Here is a 24,358-nt window from a genome sequence, read left to right on the forward strand (position 1 = left end):
TCCTGGGCTTTGTGGTGTTGTAAGATGTTTCCAGCATTTGTAACAAAGACAACAGGTACTCGCAACTGACCCTGGGAGTTGACCAGCTTGCGGAACGCTTCCACAGCAGCGGGGATCACCTTGTGGCCCCGCACTAGCACGCCATCGATGTCCAAGAGGAACCCAAAAGTGGGCGGGCTCTGTACAGAGGGCAGGAGAAGACAGTGATCACCATGTGAGCCAAGGGACAGGAGGGGAGGGAGGAAAAAGAAACACACTATCCTTACAAAGAGGCTCACCCCATTCACCCTTGGCCTCGGAAAATGACATCAGGAAGAAACAAACAAAAAGGAGAAACATGGTGTTTCTGGTAGGACAAATCCATCTGTAACAAGGAAGTTTTGCTTTTTCATTTTGTTAAGCCATGTAACTTTGTTACATTTTCATAGCATTGATGTGAAGCAATTTTTAAATTGGAAAAGTGAGAAACTAAAAGCAAACATAATCCAAGCACTGTAACACAACCACTTAATATTTTTCATTATTTTTTCTCGATTCATGTTATTCATATAGCTACAGCTACACTTTATATAGACTCCTGGTGTGGTACTGTTGGATCAGAACTGGACTGTGAACCACAATGTCGGCGGTTCAAACTTAACCAGCTGCTCTTCAGAAACTCTACATAGGGTTACTATGTAGTCAGAACCAACTCAATGGCATTTGATGATGATACTTTATATATGAAATTTTTCATCTTGTTCTTTGTGTAATATATGAGAAGCATTTTTATCTACTACAATAGTCTTTAAGGTGTTGGGTGCCGTGGAGACCATTCTGACCCCTAGGGACACCATGTGACCGATCAGAAGCAGACTGCCAGGGCTTCCTCCCATGCAGACTCTGGAAAGGTTTGAACCATCAACCTTTTTGGTTAGCTGCCAAGCACTTAATGGTCATACCACCCAGTCTCCTTCAGTCTTTATAGACATATTTAATTTTTTTTTTCTAACTCACAACAAAAGACAAAAATTCAACCACTACAGAGGATATCATTTTTATTTTTAAAGTTTGTTGCCTCTTTTTTTCCACCTAGTTATATCCTACTACCTCTCTTGTCTATTTTTCCAAAAACTTTTAACGGTTATATGTTGTTGTTGTTTGGTACTATCAAGTCGGTTACCCCATCCTACGTCATCCTCACAATTGTAATGTTTGAGCCAACTATTGGAACCACTGTTGTCAATCCACGTTATGAGGGACTTCCTCTTTTTCGCTGACCTTTTACTTTACCAAGCATGGCATCCTTCTCCAGGGACTGGTTCCTCTTGATCATGTGTCCAAAGTATGTGTGACAAAGTCCCAACATCTTTGCTTCTAAGAAGCATTTGGGCTGTGCTTCTTCCAAAACAGATTTGCTCATTCTTCTGGCACTCCTTCGTATATTCAATTATCTTCACCAACACAGTAATTCAAATGTATCAATTCTTCTCCAGTCTTCCTTATTCACTTCCCAGCTTTCCCATGAATGAGGCAATTGAAAATGCCATGGCTTGGATCAGGTGTATTTTCATCTTCAAAATGACATCTTTGCTTTTTAATAAAGAGAAGAAAAAAAAAAAAAAACTTTAGCGAGGTCTTTCAAAGCAGTTTGACCAGCGCAATATGTCCTTTGATTTTTTGACTCTTGCTTCCATGGGCATGGGATCCAAGTATATACTTAGCTATATAGTCTGCAACTTTTAAAAAATCTTTTAACTACACACAAGACAAACACACAAAATGAAATCATGTTGCACTTTTTCCACATCTTTTTTGGTACAGTCAGGTGAATGTTGGGCTGCTAACCACAAGATCTGAGGTTCAAACCCACAAGCCATTCCTTGAGAGAAAGATTAGACCACCTGCTCCTGTAGAGATTTACAAGCTTCAAGTCCTGCAGAGCAGTTCTACTCTATCCCATGGGCCACTCAGAGTCGGAACTGACTTGATGGCTGTGAGTATAGCTTAACTCTCTCTGTGGATCCAAGTTAAATGAAATCTTGACAGATTCAATACGTTTTCATAGTGTTGCTTATTGGTCCACTGTACCGATTTTTGCTTTCTTTATGCTGAGGTAGCATCCATACTGAAGGCTGCAGGTTTTGACTACATGAGTGTTTCAAGTCTGCTTCACTTTTAGCAAGCAAGGTTGTGACATCTGCACAGCCTAGGTTGTTAATGAGTCTTCCTCCAATCTTGATGCCACATTCTTCTTTATATAGTCCAACTTCTCCAATTATTTGTTCAGCATACAGACTAAGTAAGTACAGTAAAAGGATACATCCCTCATGCATACTTTTCCTGACTCTAAACCACGCAGTATACACTTGTCCTTTTTGAACTCTCTGGTCTGTGCACAGGTTCTGCATGTGCACAACTGTTTTGGAATTTCCATTCTTCACAACATTATCTATAAGCTGTTATGACCCACGTAACTGAAGTCCTGGTGTGACGCTGCAGGTTAATGTGATGGACTGCAAGATCAGTTGTAGTTGGTTTGAACCACAAGGTCGGCGGTTCAAGCTCACCAGCTGCTCCTTAGAAACCCTATACAGGATCGCTATGAGTCGGAACAACAACAAACAGTTGAATGCCTTTGCATAGTCAATAAGGCACAGGCTATGAAAGAGCCCTGGTAAGGCAGTGATTAAATGGTTGGCTGCTACTAACCAAAAGGTCAGCACTTTGAACCTACCAGCAGCTCCACAGGAGAAAATATTAGAACAGTCTACTTCTATAAAGATTACAGAATCAGAAACCCTATGAGCTAGCTCTATTCTATCTTCATCAACTTGAAACAAAAGATTACAAGAGCCTGCAGCAGGAGTACCTAATCCACAGTGGGCCACACCAGTCTCAGAGGTCAATCTAAGGCATTTGAAACAAGAAAGAAGCAGCATCAGACCTGTACTAGAGAACAATTTTAGCTGCAGAGAGAATGGGCATAGGAGAGACAAGTTGGGTGGAGCCAGCTGGAACCAACTGCCGTCCAAGAAAGAGGATGGGGCTTTACCTATGTAAGAGATGAGGAAGGAGAACAGCTAGGATTTGGTAAGCATTCAGATGCAGGGGCTCAGAGGACTCACCACAGGAGGGAACAGGGCAGGGGAGGCCCAGAAGATGAGTCCTGCTGAGGACCTGTAGGACAAGCACTGGAAGGAAGGTTCTGAAGATGGCGGTTAGAAAGTCTCTGTTATCAGAGAGCAACTGCAAACTTGGCAGGAGTGAGGAGAGCCTGTAAAATACACGCAGAGTGAGAGCAGGACTGAGACTCATAGCAGGTCTGGAAGATCCCGTGTAAGAGCTGCCTGCAATAGAGCACAAGACTGAGGAGCATGGGCACTGTGAGGAAGAAAACCAAGAGTGGGTGGAGTCAGATGAATTGAAAATTTATATCTACACAAAACCTGCCCATGAATGTTTAAAGCAGCTTTATTCATAATTGTTGAAAAATTTGGAAGCAGCCAAAATGCCCTTCAATTTAAGTGAATGGATAAACAAACTGTTTGTACTTCCATACAACAGAGTATTATTCAGTATAAAAAGAAATGAATTATCAAGCCATGAAAAGATCAGGAGGAACCTACTGAAATGCACGCTACTAAGTAAAAGGATTTCTGATGTGGCACTGTGCGCTAATGTGCTGGACTGCAAAGTCAGTTGTAACTGCAAGGTCAGCAGTTCAAATTCACGAGTCGCTCCTTGGAAACCCTATACAGGGTTGCTATGGGTCAGAACTGACTCGATGGCACTTAACAACAAGTGAAAGGAGGGTATTGTGGGTTACTGTGCTGGACTGCAAGGTCAGTTTGAACTGCAAGGTTGGTGGTTCAAACTCACCAGCTGCTCCTTGGAAATCCCATATAGGGTCACTATGAGTTGGAACCAACTCGACTCAACAGTACTTAACAACAACAACAAAATGAAAGAAGATGGTCTGAAAAACCTACATACTGAACGATTACAACTATATGACATTCTGGAATAGACAGAACTAAAGAGGCAGTAAGATGATCTATGATCTCTTATCAGTCTACATTTCCTAGACTCACAAAGTTGAAAAGGTGAAGCACGTGGTATTTTTACAGTAGTTTTAAAATTGTGTTTACTATTCTTTATGATAAAGAGCTCTGGTAGTGTAGTGATTATGAGTCAGGCTGCTAACCTCAAGGTCAGCAGTTAGAAACTATCAGCTGTTCCGCCAGAGAAAGAAGAGGCTTTCTGCTCATGTAAAGATTTACAGCCTCGGAAACCCTGTACAGGGTTACTATTAGTCAGAACCAACTACACAGCACACAACCACCACCATTCTTAATGATGCACAAGGACAAGGCTGTCTGCTCCCACAAAGATTTACAGTTTTGGAAGCCCACTCTGAGTCAGAATCAACTCAGTGGCGGTGGGTTGTTTCCCTGTTAGTTTTGTTTTAATCCTGTATGATACTGCAATGGTGGATACATGACATTATGCGTTCCCCAAAACCTACAGAACTATACAAGACAAAGAGTGAGCCTAGTGTGAACTATGAACTTTAGTCAGTTAACAATAATGCATCAGCAGTGCTTGCTCAGCAGTAACAAATACACACTTAACTGGAATGCAAGATGGATAGTAACAAGAGAAACAGTGGGTGGCGGAAAGGAAGGAAGTACATGGGAACGCTCTACACTTTCTGCACAATTTTTCTGTAAATTTGAAACTAATCTTAAAAACAAAGCCTATTAGAAAGAAAAACACATAGAGGAACTGGTTCCGCTACGCTGGTGTGTGCAGAGCCTCCCAATCTGAGACAATGACAATGGCTGCTACAGTACAGGTGGGAAGGGCCACTGGAAAAGCTAGAAGGAAGCCACTCTAACCAACAAGCTACCAGAAAACTGAGCTGCCAGAGGGAAACTCATCAAGTCCCAGGTGTCAGGCAGGAAATGCTTAAATAAACCGTGCCTCTACCTCTTGGTTCCAACAGCTGATCCTACTGCACCCTGGCCAGTAAGATTTTTTTTCTGGGACTTGAGAGAGGTGGCTGATGATAAATACTAGTAAAACATCTACCATTTGCTGGCCACTGAGATAGACATATAACCAAGCTTTCAAGATTTAATGGTTGCAGCCAAACCAAACCAAACCAAACTCACTGGTGTCGAGTTAATTCCAACTCAAAGCAACCCTACAAGGCAGAGGAGACCCACCTCACAGGGTATGCAAGGATGTACATCTTTATAAAAGCAGACTGTCATATCTTTCTTGCACAGAGCAGCTTGTGGTTCAAACCAGTGGTCTTTTTAGTCAGCAGCCAAGTGCTTAATGACTGAGCCACCTGCTGCCATAACCTCCATGAACAGCACTGAGTAAAACGTGCCTGGCTTAAACATAAAACCACACCCACTGCCATCGAGTCAGTTCTGACTCATAGCAACCCAATGTAGGGTTTCCGAGGCTGTTTAAGTCTTTATGGGAGCGGAAAGCCTTCTCCCACTCGCGAGGAGCAGCTGATGGATTTGAACTAATCTTGCAGCTAACAGCCTAACACATAACTATTAGGACTCCTGGCTTATATGCGGTGCCCTATGTATATTCATTGAATAATCTGGTTATTGTTGTTAACTGACTTTGAGTCAATCTTGACTCATAGCAACCCAGTAAGGTTTCCAAGGAGCACCCGGTGGGTTTAAACTGCCTACTTGATGGTTCCTTGTATCCTGGTGTCGTGCTGTGGGTTAATAAGCCAGACTGCAAAGCCATTTGAACTGCAAGGTTGGCGGTTCAAGCTTACCAGTTGCTCCTCAGAAACCCTACACAGGGTCAGAACCGACTCAAAAGTACTTAACAACAACAACATACATATCAATTACGGAGTCCTGGTGTGGCACTGTGGGCTAATATGTCAAACTGCAAAGTTTTTTAACTACAAGGTTGGTGGTTTAAGCTCACCAGCTGTTCCTCGGAAACCCTATACAGGGTCACTATGGGTGTCAGAATCAACTCAACAGCACTTAACATATATAACCATTGAATAACCTACTACCCTATATATTGGTTGGTTGTATGCCGTGGAGTCGGTTCCGACTCATAGCAACCCTATACAGGGTTTCCGAGGCTGTAAATCTTTATGGGAGCAGAACAACTCATCTTTCTCCCGTGGAATAGCTGGTAGTTTCGAACTGCTGACCTTGCAGTTCGCAGCCCGATTCATAACCACTATACTACCTGAACTCCCTATATATAGTCACTGAATAATCTAATGCTCTCTATATATTCACTGAATAATTTACATAAATAAGAAACTAGATTCAGAGTGAATAACCAGCCAAAGGCCACCCAGTTCACAGGTGGTAGATTCAGGATTTAACCTCCTATCAGTTCAGCCTATCTGAGTGAAGACAGGGTGGGCACCCCAGAGCACTCGAGGCCTCTGTAAGTCCCAGGCCCTCTTCATCTGGAACATGTTGCTTCTCACACCTTCTGCCCACAGGTGTGTGTTCTGGTTCCTCTCTGTACACTCAGGTACCCAATGCCCTGAGGGACCACTGCATCCCCTCCCTCCTCTTGCTCAATGAACCCCACTAAAATGTGTGCCCTAACCTTGGACCCCCATGGGAGGATTTCAGGGTACCTGCTGTTCTTGTTAAATGCCTTCGAGTTAATTCCAAATCATAGTGACCCTGTATAGGGTTTCCGAGGAGAGGTTGATGAGCTTGAACCACCGATTTTACAGTTCAAGCTGATGCGCAGTTGAGTGCATTTGATCCTGCAGCACCACGCCAGCACATGTTTTCTGGGACTAGAAACCGTAGTGCTCATCAGATTGTATCTTATTTTTCTCAAAAACACTCACTACTACAAGGGTCTACGGAATGAGGGGGATTTGGGGTTTGTCCTTAGACCTGCGTACCAGCTGCAGGTCCTCAACTAAGGTTGACTGGATGACAAATGGCCCAAAGGAAGGTTACTACAAAACAAGGCCAACCGTTCCCTTCAGGAATGTCTCAACCACTCTAGTCCTTCCCAATTCAAGAGGGGGTGACTCTTAGAAGGTCAAGTCCCTGGGAGTAAAACTGTCATTCTAACACACAGTTGCCTTCTTTTTTGTAGTTATAGACACAGAGCATACTCTTCTCAGCAGATACACTTAAAATTCATCTGCCCAGAATTTCGGGACAATCAGAGAACCTTTCATATGGACTAGATTTTAAGTGACATTAAATACTATTACTATTGCAGGTATGAGAAGAATACTGTGGCTATATTAAAAATGTCTTTGTTTTAGAGGTTCACACTGAAGAATTTAGGGGTAAATGACAAACATTAGGGACTTATTTTTACATATTTTTGTTGTTAAGTGCCATGGAGTCAGTTCCAACTGATAGAGACCTTAAGTATCCGAGAAACAGCTGGTAAGTTTCAACCACCAACCTTGCTGTTCAAGCCAACCGTTAGGTTGAGTACTTAACCTATGACACCACATCAAGACTCCTTTAAAATCTTACAGCTACAAAAATGGAGAAGAGAAATAAATAATAGTTAGTATGGCAAAATACTAATAACTGCTGAATCTGGGAGATGGGTTGTGAGATTCCTAATACTACTGTATCTGGGCTTTTGAAAACTTGCATAGTTTTTTTAAAAAAACAAAAACATAGCAGCCTGGTGGCTAGAAAACTTAACCCTATACAGCTTGAATAACCTTAGTGGTCATACCCTAGATACTCATGAGATCTGCTGTCTTGAAAATCTTGAATCCAAGGCTCCTGCTACTTAGAACTGGAAGGTTTTCATGACAATTTAGCAAAACCCTCTAAATTTACTCATCTACAGCTATACATTGAATAATCCACTTACTTTCTACCCTCAAGTGAATGTAGAAAGTGAGGGTACCTGGAATAAGGAAGAAGGGGTACAGTTTTTCATTTTGTCCTCTTCTGTATCTGTATTCGGATTTTCCTTCTGGATCACTTGATTTGTTTTTTCACAAGTCCTCGCTATTAGGCTGCTACGCTAATTAAATATTTTTTGTGTATGGCCATAATACAATGTGTTGGGTTTTAAGATTAGTTTGTAACGAAGGGACCATTAAGATGTTCCTTTGTGTTTTTGTGTCTTTCTTGAAGTTGGTTTGATATACCTTCAACAATGCCAACCATTACAAGAACCACACATTATTACTACTTATTACCACAATCACTATCTAATTTGGAAGGATTTACTACAGAGTCCTGTTGTGGCGTTGTGGGTTAATGCGCCAGACGGCAAAGCCGTTTGAACTGCAAGGTTGGCGGTTCAAGCTCACCAGCCGCTCCTCGAAAACCCTATTCAGTGTCGCTATGGGTCAGAACCAACTCGATGGCACTTAACAACAACAACTATGTGACAGGGAGTGGTGTTGTAGGATAAATACTAGACTGCAAACCATAAGGTCTGCAGTTCAAACCCACCAGCTGCCTCCTTGGAAAACCCTATACAATATCACTGAGTCAGAATTGACTTGATAGCAGTGAGTTTGACAAGTTACTATGTGACAGTCACGGTGTAAAGTACACTACATATTATCAGAAGGGGGGAGTCCCTGGGGACAGACATCATGCTGGTAAAGTGGAGGGTCAATGAAAAAGAGGAAGTCCTCCAACAAGGAAGGTGGACTGACACAGCGGCAGCAGGAGGAGGCTCAAGCTTAAAACAACTGTGAAGATGGAACAGGGCCAGACAGTGTTTTATTGCTGTGCATAGGGTCACAATGAGTTGAAATTGATTCAATAGCACCTAACAACAATTCCAGGTGTGGCTTCGTAGGATAAACACAAGACTGCTAACAGCAAGGTCAGTGGTTCAAACATACCAGCCACTCCTCAGAAACACATTAACCTATACAGGATCGCTATGAATTGGAATTGACTTTACGGCACTTCTCACAACCATTCTCACAAGAACACTGCCTGGTACGTACGTAAATATCCCCATTATATAGATGGAGAAATGAAGCTTCAAAAGCTAAGTGACTTTGCCTTAAGTTACACAGTCAGTAAACTGTGCAGACAAGATTCAATACTGAAACCATTACTATTAAAACACCACACTTCATTCACCTAATTCTGCTCTATTCAAAGGCACGCAACAATACCTCAGGACCTACAAAAAATGCTAGAGCAACAACAGTAATAAATAATATCAACAATCCTTTACATCATTATGGTTTATGAAGTCCTTTTAGCAACATGTTTGTTCCAGCATGGCCACTTTGGGTTCTAAGACACTGACCAAGTCACTTAACTTCTCTAAGCCTTAGCTGCTCCATATGTAGAATGATGAAAGTTACAACATAGTTGCTAAGAGCTTGGGTTCCAGATTCTGACACTCGCCAAGCTGTGTGCCACTAGGAAAGACACTCAACCTCTCTGTGCCTCAGTTCCTACATCTATAGAACAGGAACAATAATAGCACTTACCTCAAAACGTAGTTATGAAGACTATGAACTCATTATTCACAGAGAATTACTATGAACACACTAAAGAAATGTACTGCAGACAGAAACTATCCATTTGCCTTTTCTTTTCTTTAAAGAAAAGGCAAAACAACTCAGGGGCCAGGGAGGGCTACCAATCAGACTAGCCAGGCTGTGACCTGCCACAGTCACCTTTTTAACCTGACATTAGAAACAAGTTCTTAAAACTTGACTCTAAGTTTCAGATTCCTTACCAGCACCAGGGTCACACCTACCTCCAAAGCTGTTGAGAGAATTCCATTTAATTTAAGTTGCTGTAGTTGTTAAATTCTGACTCATGGCTAACCTGTATAGGGTTTCCAAGGAGTGGCTGATGAGTTTGAACCTGCGACCTTGTGGTTCAAACTGTATCCCACAGCGCCACACCAGGACCCTGGTACAAATCAGGGACTGTTCTCTTTGTCTTCTCTGATCCTCAGCGATTCCCCTACACTCTCTGCACAGAACAGCTACTCATTACAAGCAAGCAAGCACACAGGCGAACGGGACCAACAAAATCCTCATTTACTTCTGAGCTGTTCACTTACATTAAGCTTCGGCTGGGGGGAGGGGGGGAGTGCCCAAATCTCTTTAAAATATCGTTACAAATCACAATGAGCTCAGCTGTCAATAACACAACAAGGGAACGACCAAGGAACTTTGAAATCGGAAGAAGGAAACTACCAAGGAACTTTGGGGTTTAAGAGTGGCAGGGGGCCAAGAAGCAATCAATCGTGGTGCGCGGTTTTTGGATTCGTTTTGGTAACTCTGACGTGATTTTTTCTTCTAGGAGGAAGGCTCTGCAAGTTGCCTGTGAATCAGCGGGAAGTCGGGCGCGGAGGGGACTTTCGGACTCCAGGAAAGAATGAAGCGCAGTTGAGGTCAGTGGCCTAGAGAAGGCCATTTCCCAGGAGGTCGGGGGATGCGAGCGCACCCAGGCAACCGCCCCTTCCTCTCCGCAACTCCGGCCTCAACCCCAGCTCTGAGAACCGGCTACCCCAGACCCGGGGCGTTCTCACCTGAGCAGGGCCTACGGCGTAGCCCCTCCCGGTGCAGGGCCCCTGGAGCCCATAGGCTGTGCGCGCCACCCGCCGCCAAAGCCCGGGCGCCGCGCGGACCGCCACGACCGAGCCGAGCGAAGCCATTCGGCTGCCCGCCGCGCTCGAGTGGATTGAGCTTCCCCAGATTCCGCGAGGTCGACCTCCGCGCGCAGCCAATCCGCAGTTGGGAAGCTCAGGGGCGGGTTGGTGCCCGATGCATCTCGGGAATTGTAGTCCTTCCCGCCTGCGTCCCACTTGTGGAGGAAGATGGAACTATAGTTGTTCTGCGAAGGTGCGGAGCAGTGGAGCCAGGGTAGGAGTAGTACCCGAGAGGGTGCGGAGGGTTTCTACCCTGAGTAGAACCCGAGGGAACGGGGTGGAGTGAAGAGGCATAAGGTTCATTTGCTTTCATAGACGGAGACTTGTAGTGTGCACCAACCGCTCGGGTATTCACCTGTGCTATCTCTGCATACCTGCGGACTTCCTGGAACATGCATTTCACAGCCGGAAGCCCAACTGCTTTAACTCTTTGTGACTTTTGGGGTGGTGAGGAACCAAACCTTAAATCCACGAAGTCGATGAGAAGCAGACGTTTCTTTTGGTGTTAAAGTCTCCAGCGCCACAATCGAGGAATGTTGCTGTTGTTGTTGTTAAATGCTGTTGAGTTGGTTCCTCATAGCGACCCTGTATAGGGTTTCGAGGGAGTGGCTGGTGAGCTTGAATCGCCGACTTTGTGGTTCAAACCGACTTTGCAGTCTAGTGTATTAACCCACAGTGCCACACCAGGAGTACAATTATTCATTCCCAGTTACTCATTCCTTCAATGAATATTCCTTGAAGTTCTCCTTGCATGACGCTGTGTAAACGCCTGGGGAACTATATACATGAATAGTGCCCCCAACTCACCCTGTGTAGGGAATCTGAGACAGGCTATAATACCAATCCCAAACTCTTAATCAATTCCGGCTCAGCAACCCTGTAGGACAGAGGAGAACTGTCCCAAAGGACAGCCTAGTGCTTAACAAGTGTGCCACCAGGGCTCCTAGGGCTATTGTTGTTGTTGTTGTCAGGTGGCATCGAGTCGAAACCGACTCATAGCGACCCCATGCACAGCAGAACGAAACAATGTCCGATCCTGGGCCAACCTCACTACCGCTGCCACACTTGATGCCATCATTGCTGCCACCTGGCCGATTCATCTCATTGGGGGTCTTTCTCTTTTTCTCTGACCCTCCATCTTACCCAGCATGACGTCCTTCTCCAGCGACTGTTCCCCCCTGACAATATGTCCTGGCCTCCAAGGAGCACTCTGGCTGCACTTCTTCCAAAACAAATCTATTGGTTTTTTTGGCAGCCCATGGCACTTTTAGTATTCTTTTCCAACACCACAACTCAAAGGCATCAATTGTTCTACGGTCTTCCTTATACACTGTCCAGCTTTCGCATAGTCATAATAATTTTCTTTAAAACCCACTGCCTTTGAGTGAATTTCTACTCACTGTTAAGTTCCATCTATTCAGTTCCCACTTACAGCGACCCCATGTACAAAAGAACGACGTAGCTTTCCAGGATTGAGTTGTTGCTTAACCTCTGCCTCATCCTGCGCCATCCTCACAGTTGTTTTGTTTGAGCGCATTGTTGCTGCCACTGTGTCAATCCATCCCCTTGAGGGTCTTCCTCTATTTCAATGACCCTTCACTATACCAAGTGTGATGTCCTTCTCCCAGGACTGATACCTCCTGACAACAGTTCAAAGTATGAACACTTTTAAGACAGATTTCTTTGTTTGGCAATAGATGGTACTTTCAGTACTCTTCTCTAATACCATAATTCAAATACATGGATTCTTCTACCTTCTTCCTTATTCATTTTTCAACTTTCATATACATACGAGGCAATTGAAAATACTGTGGCTTAGGGCAGACACACCTTAGTCCTCAAAGCAATATCTTTGCTTTTGAACATTTTAAAAAGGTCTTTTGCAGTAGATTTGCCTAATGCAGTACATCCTTACATTTCTTGACTGCTTCTTCCAGGAATATTGATGGTAGAACCAAGCAAAATAAAATATTTGATAACTTCAACCTTTTCTCTGTTTATCATGATGTTATTTATTGGTTAAGTTGTACGGATTTTTGTTTTCTGTACATTGACGTGCAGTCTATACTGATATTTGTTGTCTTGGAGCTTCATCAGTAACTATTATAAGTCCTTTTCACTTCCAGTAAGCAGAGTTGTATCCCTGCATATCATATCGCATGTTGTTAATGAGTCTTCTTCCAATTCCAATGTCATGTTCTTCATATAGTCCAGCTTCTTGGATTATTTGCTTAGCTTATAGATTGAAGAAATTTGGTAAAAGGATACAACCCTAGTACACCCCTTTCCTGATTTTAAACTATTCAGTATCCCCTTGTTTAGTTCTAACTGCCTCTTAGTCTATATATGGGTTCCTTATGGGTACAATGAAGTGTTCTGGAATTGTTAAGTGTGGTTCAGTTGGTTCCAACTCATAGCAACCCTGTATAGGGTTTCCAAGGAAGGACTGGTAGGTTGAATCACCAACCTTGTGGTTAGCAGTCTAGTGTTTATCCTACGTGCCATACCAGGACTCCTAATGACTCCTAATGATCTTATATATAGGTTCCCAGACTGTAAATCTTTATGGTTGCAGACAGCCACATCTTTCTCTCACAGAACAGATACTGGGTTTGAACTGCTGATCTTGTGGTTAGCAGCACAGTGCCTAATCCACAGAGCCACCAGGGCTATGATGCAAGGTACAAAATAAGTGTCCTGAGAGAGGTACAGATAATTCAGCAAATGCTTACTGAGCACCGTGGTGTGTTCTTCCCTGTGCCAGCTCCTGCGGTAAATCCAAAGATGAGTAACAGAAGAATGGACTTTGGAATTGAGAGGACAGACTTTGGTGGAGACTCTGAGTCAAGCTAGTTCGGGGTATGGCAATCCCTGGTCAGGGGTATACTGCTGTAGAAATAAGAATCTCATTTTCCATTTGAACTGTGTAGGGGGCTCCCTTCCAGACCCTAGATAGTTAGGAATGGATGTATTTAGCCCTGAAAGGAAAGGAAAGAGCATGGATAGGCACTCTGAGGTTAGCAATACTCTTTGGGCCTTAATTTTTTTGGGGTTTTTTTGTTTTTTCTTTTTTGAATGTTTTATTGTGAATTATGTGATAGTTTACATGGGAGAACATTAGTTTTACATTCATCCTATCATATATTGTTTCATTGCCGTGGTTATAATCCCCTTCATGCATCATCACCCAACCAAAGGGTATACACTACAAGCCTGCCCCCCAGTCATCAGCACACAGCCCCTCTCCCTCTCTGTGTCTAAAGTCCCCAGCTGCTCCATCTCTCTACGTCATCGTCTCTGCCTCCATCTCAGGCATCACTGCTTCTCTGGGTAGGGTTCTTTGGACCTTAGTTTTGAAGGTAAAGATCTTAATTATGTCAGTTTACCTTCCATTGATCAGGAGCTGGAAGACTAACTCACATTAGTCAAAGGTACAATAGCTCTACACATAAACCATGCCAGGGAACTTTGCTTTCCAGGATTGGGATGTGCTTAATCTCTTTTTGTGCTATCAAACTACCTAGAAACTGATTTCTTGATTAGAAAATTTCTTGGCATGGTGGTTTCAAAATATGCCCACAAATTATAAAACAATATTTTCTGCAAAAGCTGCAGTCTGGTTTCTCTTTCACTGAATGTGACTGGACTTAATCCCTCACTTTCAATTTAATAAAAAGGACAAGCTGCCCTGACTTGGAGGGTCATGATGGGCAGGAAAATGGTACCCACCATAGGATGGTTCAGGTAGTCAAACCACATACTCCATTAATAAAGTTCCCTGTTAGAACTGACAACCCCTAATGTATCAGAAGCTTTGAGATCAGCAGGAATATCATCAGACTCTTCCATGTTCCAGCATTCTATGGGAAGTAAACCACCAGATATGATGATGCATCCAGGTATACCAAACACTGCAGAAATCCTGAAATCATTTCCTCAGAAATACAGAAAGAAACATATCTCAAAGGAAAACTGAGCCTTTCTGCGCCACCTAGAGAAGGGTCCATACGGCGTTTTTCTGAGTTCCCGTCATAACTTAAAGGGGAAACTTTCACAATGTCCAGAGCCCTTGATGTACTGCAAATGAAGGAGGATGTCCTCAAATTCCTTGCAGCAGGAACCCACTTAGGTGGCACCAACCTTGACTTCCAAATGGAACAATATATCTACAAAAGGAAAAGTGATGGCTTCTACATCATAAACCTGAAGGGGACCTGGGAGAAGCTTCTGTTGGCAGCTCGGGCCATTGTGGCCATTGAAAACCCAGCTGATGTCAGTGTTATATCCTCCAGGAATACCGGCCAGCAAGCTGTGCTGAAGTTTGCTGCTGCCACTGGAGCCACTCCTATTGCTGGGCACTTCACTCCAGGAACCGTCACGAATCAGGCAGCCTCCCGGGAGCCATGGCTTCTGGTGGTTACTGATCCCCGGGCTGATCACCAGCGTCTCACAGAAGCATCTTACATTAACTTGCCCACCATTGCTCTGTGCAACACAGATTCTCCTCTGTGCTACGTGGACATTGCCATCCCATGTTAACAACAAGGGAGCTCATTCAGTGGGTCTGATGTGGTTGATGCTGGAGCAGTAAATTCTGCGCATGCGTGGCACCATCTCTCGGGAGCACCCGTGGGAAGTCATGCCTGACCTCTATTTCTACAGAGATCCAGAAGAGATTGAAAAGGAAGAGCAGGCCGCTGCTGAAAAGGCTGTGACCAAGGAAGAATTTCAGGGTGAATGGACTGCGCCTGATCCTGAATTCACTGCTGCTCAGCCTGAGGTCTCAGGCTGGTCTGAAGGCATGCAGGTGCCCTCTGTGCCCATTGAGCAGTTCCCTACTGAAGACTGGAGTGCTCAGCCTGCAACTGAAGACTGGTCCGCAGCCCCCACTGCTCAGGCCACTGAGTGGGTAGGAACAACCACTGAGTGGTCTTACGCTGTTCTTTAAGTGTCTTAGAAAATGGAAATAAGTTTGACGGAAAATAAACATGAATTTCTAAAGAAAGAAAACTGAGCTGACAACCGACCGGGGGGCAGGCTTGCAGGGTATACCCTTTGATTGGTTGATGATGCATGGAAGGGATTATAACCATGGCAATGAAACGATGTAGGATGAATGTAAAACTAATGTTCTCCTATGTAAACTAGTACGGCATTCACAATAAAACTTTTTTTTAAATTTATTTTAGTTAAAAATTAAGAAAAGAAAACTGAATGTATCCAACATGTTGTTAAGCGCTGTCGAGTTGATTCGGACTCATAGGGACTCATAGGGTTTCCAAGAATGGCTGGTGATTTTGAACCACTGACCTTGAGGTTCAAACCAATCTTATGGTCCAGTGCATTCTCTCACAGCGCCACACCACGACTCCTTATCCAACATGGAGGTCCAACATAATCACTGATAATATGGCTGCTGTTTGTCATCAAACAAAAGAATTATCTTTACAAGAAAAGACTTCCAAAATGTCAAATGAGAGCTTGTACATTAAACAACTTTAAAGAAGTATTCTGTTAAAAAAAGAAAGAAAGAAAGAAAAGAAAAGAAAAGAAAATATTAATGGACTAAGTAGCCTAATTTTTATTCTAATTTATTTATTTATCTGGGTCAAATTCTCCACCAACTCACCTAACCATTTATATACTTGATACTTACTAAAGTATGCGTTTAAAAATGTTTGCCTACTAATTTACTCTTGATTATCAAATATTACTAATGTTAACCAGAGTGACTCTGGTAGCGTAGTGGTTACGAATCGGGCTGTGAACAGCAAGGTCAGCAGTTCGAAACTACCAGCTGCTCCACGGGAGAAAGATGAGGCGTTCTGATCCGGTAAAGATTTACAGCCTCGGAAACCCTGTTCAGGGTCACTATGGGTCAGAACCAACTCGATGGCACTTAACAACAACAACCACCACCTAGTAAAAGCACACAATGTCTAGTAAACTACCGGAGGTTTCCTATTATTTCACTTTTCTTCTGTTTCTGTTTAGAGATGGAAAGGAGGCATCAGGCAGAATTGCTGCTTTAGGGAAGTGGTTTTTCTGAAATTGGATGAAGCTCAGTGGAATAATAACTCTAATATTTGTTTTTAATTCTCTAACGTTTTTCATTCACAAAGTTGCTGGAATACAGTTGGCTTAATAAATGTGTCCTACTCTAAAGGACAAGAACATATCTGAGGTAAAACAGGTGACTTTTGGTACTGAGGTTGGAGATAACCCAAAAAAACCTGTAATTTGTCACCTATATTCAAAGAAAATGTCAGAGTATAAAATGGAAAATAAATACAACATGTTGTTTTTGTTGCAAAGTGCTATAGAGTCAGTCCCAACTCATACTGACTCTGTATAGGGTTTCTGAGGAGCAGCTGGTGGGTTTGAACCACCAAACCACTGACCTTGTGGTTAGCAGTCCAGTGCTTATCCTACATTAACACACCAGGAGTTCAAATACAACATAGGAATATAAATAAAGTGGATAGGAAGTAAAAGAATGTGCTACCCATGGCTAGGTCATGAAAGATATTGTGGCTTCTCCCACACCCTTTCTTGGATCACTCATTCTAGGAAAACCAAATGTCATGTCAGAAGACATTCTAGCAGCCCTATGGAGAGGCCCTATGTGGTAAGGACCTGAGGCCTCCTGCCAACAGTCATGTGAAAAGAACCAGACCACCATACTGGAAGCAGATCCTCCAGCCCTGGTGGACATCTTGACCAAAACTTCATGGACCACTCTGAGACAGAACCTCCCAGCTAAGTCACTTCTGAATTCCTATCCCAGGGAAACTGGAAGAGGATAAATGTGTATGGTTTTAAGTCATTATGTTTTGAGTGTAATAGATAATTAGTACATTTGATGATCAGAGTTACATCATATTCAATACTATTTTATCTCCAGAGTGCTTAACTTGGGTTAAATGTGTTCCCTACTTTTCTTCTTGGCCTGCCTTGGGTTTGTTTTCCACTTATCTGTGGAGCTCTGGTAGAGTAGTGGTTATGAATTGGGTTGCGAACCACAAGGTAAGCAGTTCGAAACTACCAGCTGCTCCACGGAAGAAAGATGAGGCTTTCTGCTCCTGTAAAGATTTACAGCCTCGGAAACTCTGTTCAAAGTCACTATGGGTCAGAACCAACTCGATGGCACTTAACAACAACAACCTGTGGACTAAATACCATAAAACAGCAGCTATCAGCAGTTTGAAACTACCAGCTGTTCCGCGGGAGAAAGATGAGGCTTTCTGCTACAGTAAAGATTTACAGCCTTGGAAACCCTGTACAGGGTCACTTTGAATTGGAACTGACTCCACGGCACATAACCAACCAACCAATCCCTGGAAGGAATAAGAAATGGACTAGTTCTTTGGACATGTTGTCAGGAGGGACCAGTCGCTGTAGAAGGGTAGCATGTTTGGTAAGGTGGAGGGTCAGAGAAAAAGAGGAAGACCCCTGCTGCAAAGTGGCAGCATCAATGGGCTCAAACATGGCAATGATAGTGAGGTTGGGTCAGGATCAGGTAGTGTTTCACTCTGCTGTGCATAAGGTCACTGTGAGTCAGTATTGACTCGATGGCACCTAACAACAATAACAAGTTCTTTTCAGAAAAGATGGAAGAACAGAAGGTGCATTCTGGGAGGTTCCAGCATGATTACTGAATCCAGTACTCTGTGTGTAAATATAGTTCTGGCCTCATTAGACTTTCTAGGAGATCTTGAATCAGAAAAGGTTAAAACCATCCTCTAAGAAGAAATTTAAAGGCTAATCCTTGCCCTGTTAAAGACTTCATATCTCTAGGAACAGAAATGCTTATGTCTACCACATACTGTTCCAAGAATTCTTACACTCTGCCATCTCCAAACCCATACACAGCCTCTCCTCCCCATCTTTCTCCCTTGAGCAGTACTGAATAAACAAAAACAAACTCAGATTCTGTAACTTAATTTATAGGCAGACCATTGCCCTTTTAACAAGTCTTTACACTCCCTCACTTACTAATTTGGTTAGATTTCAAAGACCCGGTAGGCCTTTATACAGAAATCAGTGTTTATGGAAAACACCAGTGACCTCTAGGAATCATTTTGGAGGTAGTACCATGGGGAGGCTCCCTCCCTGGCAGCCACCATCAGAAACTTAGTCTTCTCTACTCTGTAATTATGTCAATACTACAGGCAGGAAGGTTGGTGTGCGCCATTTCAAATCACAAGCAGAACTGTTTGGGTTAGATTTGCAGCCAAGGAAACCCGCCCTACCCTGACTGACAGAATGGGCTATTGCTCTTCACAGAAATGCCCACATACACAGGACCGCCACCCACTGATCCAGGCAACCCCAAACATGCAAATGAGAGTACCATGCTACCTGTGTGCACACCACTGCCGCCTTCTAGCAGATCCTGGCCTACAACCAACAGCCTTTGGGCTCTGCCAGGATTGGAAGAGGCCTTGGAGCATGCATACAGATTGTTGTTGTTGTTGTTACGTGCCGTCGAGTCGGTTCCGACCCATAGCGACCCTGTACAGGGTTTCCGAGGGTGTAAATCCTTACGGGAGTAGAAAGCCTCATCTTTCTCCCGCGGAGCAGCTGGTAGTTTCGAACCGCTGACCTTTAGGTTCGCAGCCCGATTCGTAACCACTACGCTACCAGAGCTCCTTATGCATACAGATTAATGGCCCAGTATTAGACCTCTCTTTAAAAAAAAAGAGAGCTGGTAGAACTGCTTTTATTCCCTTTTAACTTTATTTACAGAGTCCTGGTGTAGCACTGCGGGTTAATGCGCTGGACTGAAGAGTCAGTTTGAAATGCAAAGTTGATGGTTCAAGTTCACCAATTGCTCCTCAGAAACCCTATATAGGGTCACTATGAGCCAGAACCCACTCTAGGACACTTAACAACACAACAACAACTTTCTTTGCATCCAAAACTAGAGGGAAGGGGACAGTGGGAAGGAGCAAAGACATGGGCTCAGGATGGAGTAACTCTGTCTCTCAAAATACATGGGTCCTAAAAAAAAAATACATGGGTCCTGACTTGCCTTTAAGGTGATTTAAGTAGGTTTTTTACTATTATCATGAGTGCTAAATATCATATAATAAAATAGTTAATAAATGGGGAGTAAATGTATTTTGTTTCTCAATCAAGATATAACCCATAGCGGTTCAAACCCACCTGCCATTATTATAGTATACTGCTGAGTTTATCAGAGTCCTGGCATGGTGCTGGGGGTTAATGTGCTAGACCTCAAAGTCGGTTTGAACTGCAAGGTCCATGGTTCAAGCTTACCAGCCGCTCCTCAGAAACCCTATACAGGGTCACTATGACTCTGAACTGACACAACGGCACTTAACAACAACAACTGAGTTTATCTTTATTGGTTTTTACCCCCCATATGAGGGAACGTAGTAGCACAGTGAGTTACAAGTTGGCCTGTAAATCATAAGCTCAGCAGTTTAAATCAACCAGCTGCTCTATGGTAGAAAGATGAGGCTTTCTGTTCCTGCAAAAATTTACAGCCTCTGAAACTTTATGGCACCAACTCCCAAATGGACAGCACTTAACAATCAACAACAACCCCCTTTATTATATTTTAAGGAACCCTGGTGGTGCTGAGAGTTAGGCATTAGATAGCTAAGAACATGGTCAGCGGTTCAAACCCATCAATCACTCCAAGGGAGAAAGATGAAGTTCTGTTTCCATAAAGATTCACAATTTCAGAAACCCTACATAGGGTTACTAATAGGGCTTGTGCATATGGATTTTTTTAATCAGTTTTTGTCCCGGAGGGGCCACCATAATTGGAACCTGCATCTCCTATTCTCTGATAGTACCACCGCCTCCCTTCCCCTCTCTGTCTCCCAGGAGATGCCTACGCTGCTAGCCCACTCTGGTAACTGTCTCAAAATGAGAGTTGTTGTTCACTGCCATGGAGTTGGTTCCAAATCATAGGGATCCTGTTTAGGGTTTCTGAGGAGCAGCTGGTGGGTTTGAACTGCTCACCTATTGGTTTGAAGTCCAGTGCCGATCCACAGAACCACACAACTAGATTTGAACAAATGCTGGGCAACTTTTGGAGCCTGTGACCTTCCCCAGCATGAAACTGAGACCCTGACCCAAATACAACAATACCACATGTCTCGGGTAAAACAGAGAAACAAGACAGAATGGCTCAAACAAGTGATCAAAATCTAGAGTCAGAAAGTATAATACCAGAAATAATACTGGAACTACCAGATAGAAATTCAAAAGAATAATCTTGAAATAAGTATCTTCAACGGATTGAGAGAATGATCGAGAAAGCTGCAAATGAAATCAAGGAAAACATGGACAAAACTATAGAAGAATTCAGGGAAACACTTAGAAAAAAACTGGCAAAATAAGTGAAAATTTTAAACCATGCAAAAACAGCAATGAAAAATCCAGAAGGTTAATACTAAGATCTCAGAAAGGGCAAAGAAGTAGAATTAAATCAGTGGAAGGCTGAATTAGTTAGCATGAAGCCAAATCTCTCAATATTCATCTGCTAGAGGAACAATCAGAAAAATGAACAAAAATAACAACAAAAAAGAAATCCAAAGGAAACCTAAGAATTACATGGGAAATCAAGAGGAATAACTTAAGATGTGATTTGGAATTTCAGAACAGGAAAAGATTTAAAAATTTTTTAAACCCATAAAATTGTCAGAGTTGTTGGAAAACTTCCCTTACCTCATGAAAGATGAGAAGGTATGCATTTAAGAAGCTGAAGGTACTCCAAACAGGATAGATCCCAAATGGAAATCACCAAGACATATAATCAAACTTTCCAAAACCAAAGAAAAATTCCTGAGAGCAGCTTAGGAAAAATGAAAAGTTATCTACGAAGGAGAACTAATAAGACTAAGTTATGATTTCTCAGTAGAAACCATGCAGGCAAGAAGACAATGGGATGACATGTATAAAACTCTGAAAGAAAAAAAATTGCCAGCCAAGAAAATCACATACCCAGCAAAATTATCTGTCAAATATGATGGTGAAATTAGGATATTTCCAGATAAACAGATATTAAAAGAATTTGTAAAAACCAGTCCAACCTTAGAAAAAGTACTTATGGGAGCTCTCTGGAATAAGAACCAACAACAGCTGCCAACAACCTGAGATTAACATAAATGACATCATCGCCCAGAATTCAACCCAGATATGTAAATTTTAAAATAAAACAAACCTACAAGATTGAAAATAGGGAACCAGAGATACCAGTTTGCAACAAATTAAAAAATCCACAGAGTAAAAAGAAGGAGTGATGTAGTTATGGAGTCCTGGTGTGGCACCATGGGTTAATGCGCCGGGCTGCAAAGCCATTTGAACTGCAAGATCGGTGGTTCATGCTCACCAGCTGCTCCTCAGAAACCCCTATACAGGGTTGCTATGGGTCAGAATCGACTCGGCAGCACTTAATAACAACAAGAACAATGTAGTTATAGAACTTCCAAATAAGAGGAAACCAAGTAGATCTCAAGAAAAATAAATAAATCCATCCTGGGGTGGTGCTGTATATAAGCACTTATTTGCAAGGTCAGTTTGAACCACAAAGTTAGCAGTTCAAACTCATCAGCTGCTCCTCAGAAACCCTATACAGGGTTGCTATGAGTCAGAACCAACTCGACTACACTTAACAACAACATAACCCTACTCCTAGCCTTAGCCCAACCCTTACCCCAACCCTAAAACGAACACTAGTCCTAACCGTAACACTAACACTACAGGAAACCCTAGGCCTAGCTTTGTTGTTGTTATATTAAGTGCTGTGGAGTCAGTTCCAACCCATAGCAACCCTGCACAGGATTTCCAAGGAGCAGCTGGTGAATTTGAACTGCTAACTTTGTGGTTCAAACTGACCTTGCAAATAAGTGCTTATATACAGCACCACCCCAGGATGGTCAAGTACTTTTCCTACAGCGCCACACCAGGACTCCAGGCCTAGTTTAGAACTAGCCATAGTCCTAACCCTAACTCCTTACTCGTCTACTTCCTCCCAAAAAAGAAGTGTCATTGTCCATTTCTGCTTAAACCTCATTGTCTAAAACATAACCACATGGCCACAGGAGCTGCAAAGGAAGCTGGGTAATGTGACCTTATGCCTGGCTAAAAATCAGGGGTTCCTTTCCATAGGAGAGGCATCCCCGGGTGGTGCAAACAAAATGATTAAGTGCCCAGCCACTAACCAAATGGTTGGTGGTTTGAACTTACCCAGAGGAGCCTTAGACGAAAGGTCTGGCAATCTATCTCTGAAAGTTTTCAGCTATGAAAACCTTATGGGGTAGATCTACTCTGCAATACACAGGGTCAACGTGGATTCGACTCAATACTACAGTGATTGGTTGGGTTTTTTCACAGATGAAGAGCATAATACAATTTGGAAGACAATTGACAGTTTCTGCCTCACACCAGATGGAGGCAGACAAAAGAAAAATATTAATGAAAAAGTCCAAGGAATAACAGGGAGGCTGTGGCTGGAAGAAAGTCGACAGTGGAGAATGGCAATACGGAGGTGGGTAGGCCCAGCGGTGGTCAGTAAAGAGATAACAGCAAGGTTTTTATCACACACTCATATATACACACAACTTCCCACCCCCACTCAGCCTTGCTGAGGGTGGATCCTGAGAAGAGAGTGTAGTTAATCTCTGTAGGGAGTGCTTACTCCCTACTTCTCATGTTACCCTGAAAAGGAACTTCTATTAATAACCCTCCTGGCCTCTCTCCACCTGGGAAGAGGAAAACTGTGACTGACCAGATTGGCAAGCTTGGAAGGAAGATCTGAACATATGTGGCTGAGGCCTTTCTCGTCTCAGGGGCCAGCCAGCCTTGGCACGTGGATGTTCCTCCCTGTCCCTGTATTGAGAACAGCTGGGGTTTTACACCTGTGCCAACATTGTTATTAGGTGCCATTGAGTTGGTTCCGATTCATAGCAACCCTGTGCACAACAGAACAAAACACTGTCCAGTCCTCGGGCATCCTCACAATCATTGTTATTCCTGAGCCCACTGCTGCTGTCACTGTGCCAATCCATCTTATTGGGGGTCTTCTTCTTCTTTGCTGACCCTCCACTTTACCAAGCATGATGTCCTTCTCCAGGTATTGGTCCCTCCTGATAATACTTCCAAAGTATGAGAGATGAATTATGTTGACTTCTAAGGAACACTTTGGTTATATTTCTTCCAACACAGATTTGTTTGGTCTTCTGGAAGTCCATGGTTGCTGTTGTTGTTAACTGCCATCGAGTCTGACCCTTAGTGACCCTGTATAGGGTTTCTGAGGAGCAGCTTGAACCACCAACCTTGTAGTTCAAACTGACTTTGCAGTCCAGCTCATTAACCCACAGCAATTCAAGGGTAGAATGTCAACAAACCCATTTTGTTTTTCTGGTAAACTTTGATCACTAGTAAAGCTGACTTTTTTTTTTTTTTTTTTTGCCATCTGTCCTGTGTCTGCAGAAGAAAGACCTAGTGGTCTGCTTCTGTTAAGATTACAGTCAAGTAAAATGAGGAAGAACTTAATCTTTCATTCAGAAACAAAGGATCCCAGGACCATCAAGAAGGAAGAGCATGAGTGAGGTGTGAGGTCTTCCCTAGAAAAGCAGCAACAGTAGAGAAGGTGGCAGAGGCGGTGGCATGGAGAGACAGAGCATTGTGGGCTCTAGGTCCACTGCTGGCAGGAGGCTAACTATGAGAATGTGCCCTTTGGACA

The 24,358-nt window shown here is 43.2% G+C and overlaps 1 protein-coding gene and 1 pseudogene across 1 annotated transcript in view; one reads left to right on the forward strand and one right to left on the reverse strand.

Annotated features, from left to right (window-relative positions):
• The window catches only part of CECR5 (cat eye syndrome chromosome region, candidate 5), a 24,068-nt gene extending 9,400 nt beyond the window's left edge, over positions 1-14,668 (reverse strand). The window contains exons 1-3 of the mRNA XM_006862779.1: positions 14,645-14,668; positions 10,531-10,820; positions 27-261 (exon numbers count right to left, since the gene is read on the reverse strand). Coding sequence (XP_006862841.1) covers positions 27-261; positions 10,531-10,820; positions 14,645-14,668 — 549 coding nt within the window. The remainder of the gene's footprint in view (positions 1-26; positions 262-10,530; positions 10,821-14,644) is intronic.
• A 23-nt stretch (positions 14,669-14,691) lies between these two features.
• LOC102825218 lies at positions 14,692-15,583 on the forward strand (annotated as a pseudogene).
• Positions 15,584-24,358: the final 8,775 nt, after the last annotated feature.

Source organism: Chrysochloris asiatica, unplaced genomic scaffold (genome assembly GCF_000296735.1).
Source record: "Chrysochloris asiatica unplaced genomic scaffold, ChrAsi1.0 scaffold00050, whole genome shotgun sequence".
Taxonomy (NCBI): Eukaryota; Metazoa; Chordata; class Mammalia; order Afrosoricida; family Chrysochloridae; genus Chrysochloris; species Chrysochloris asiatica.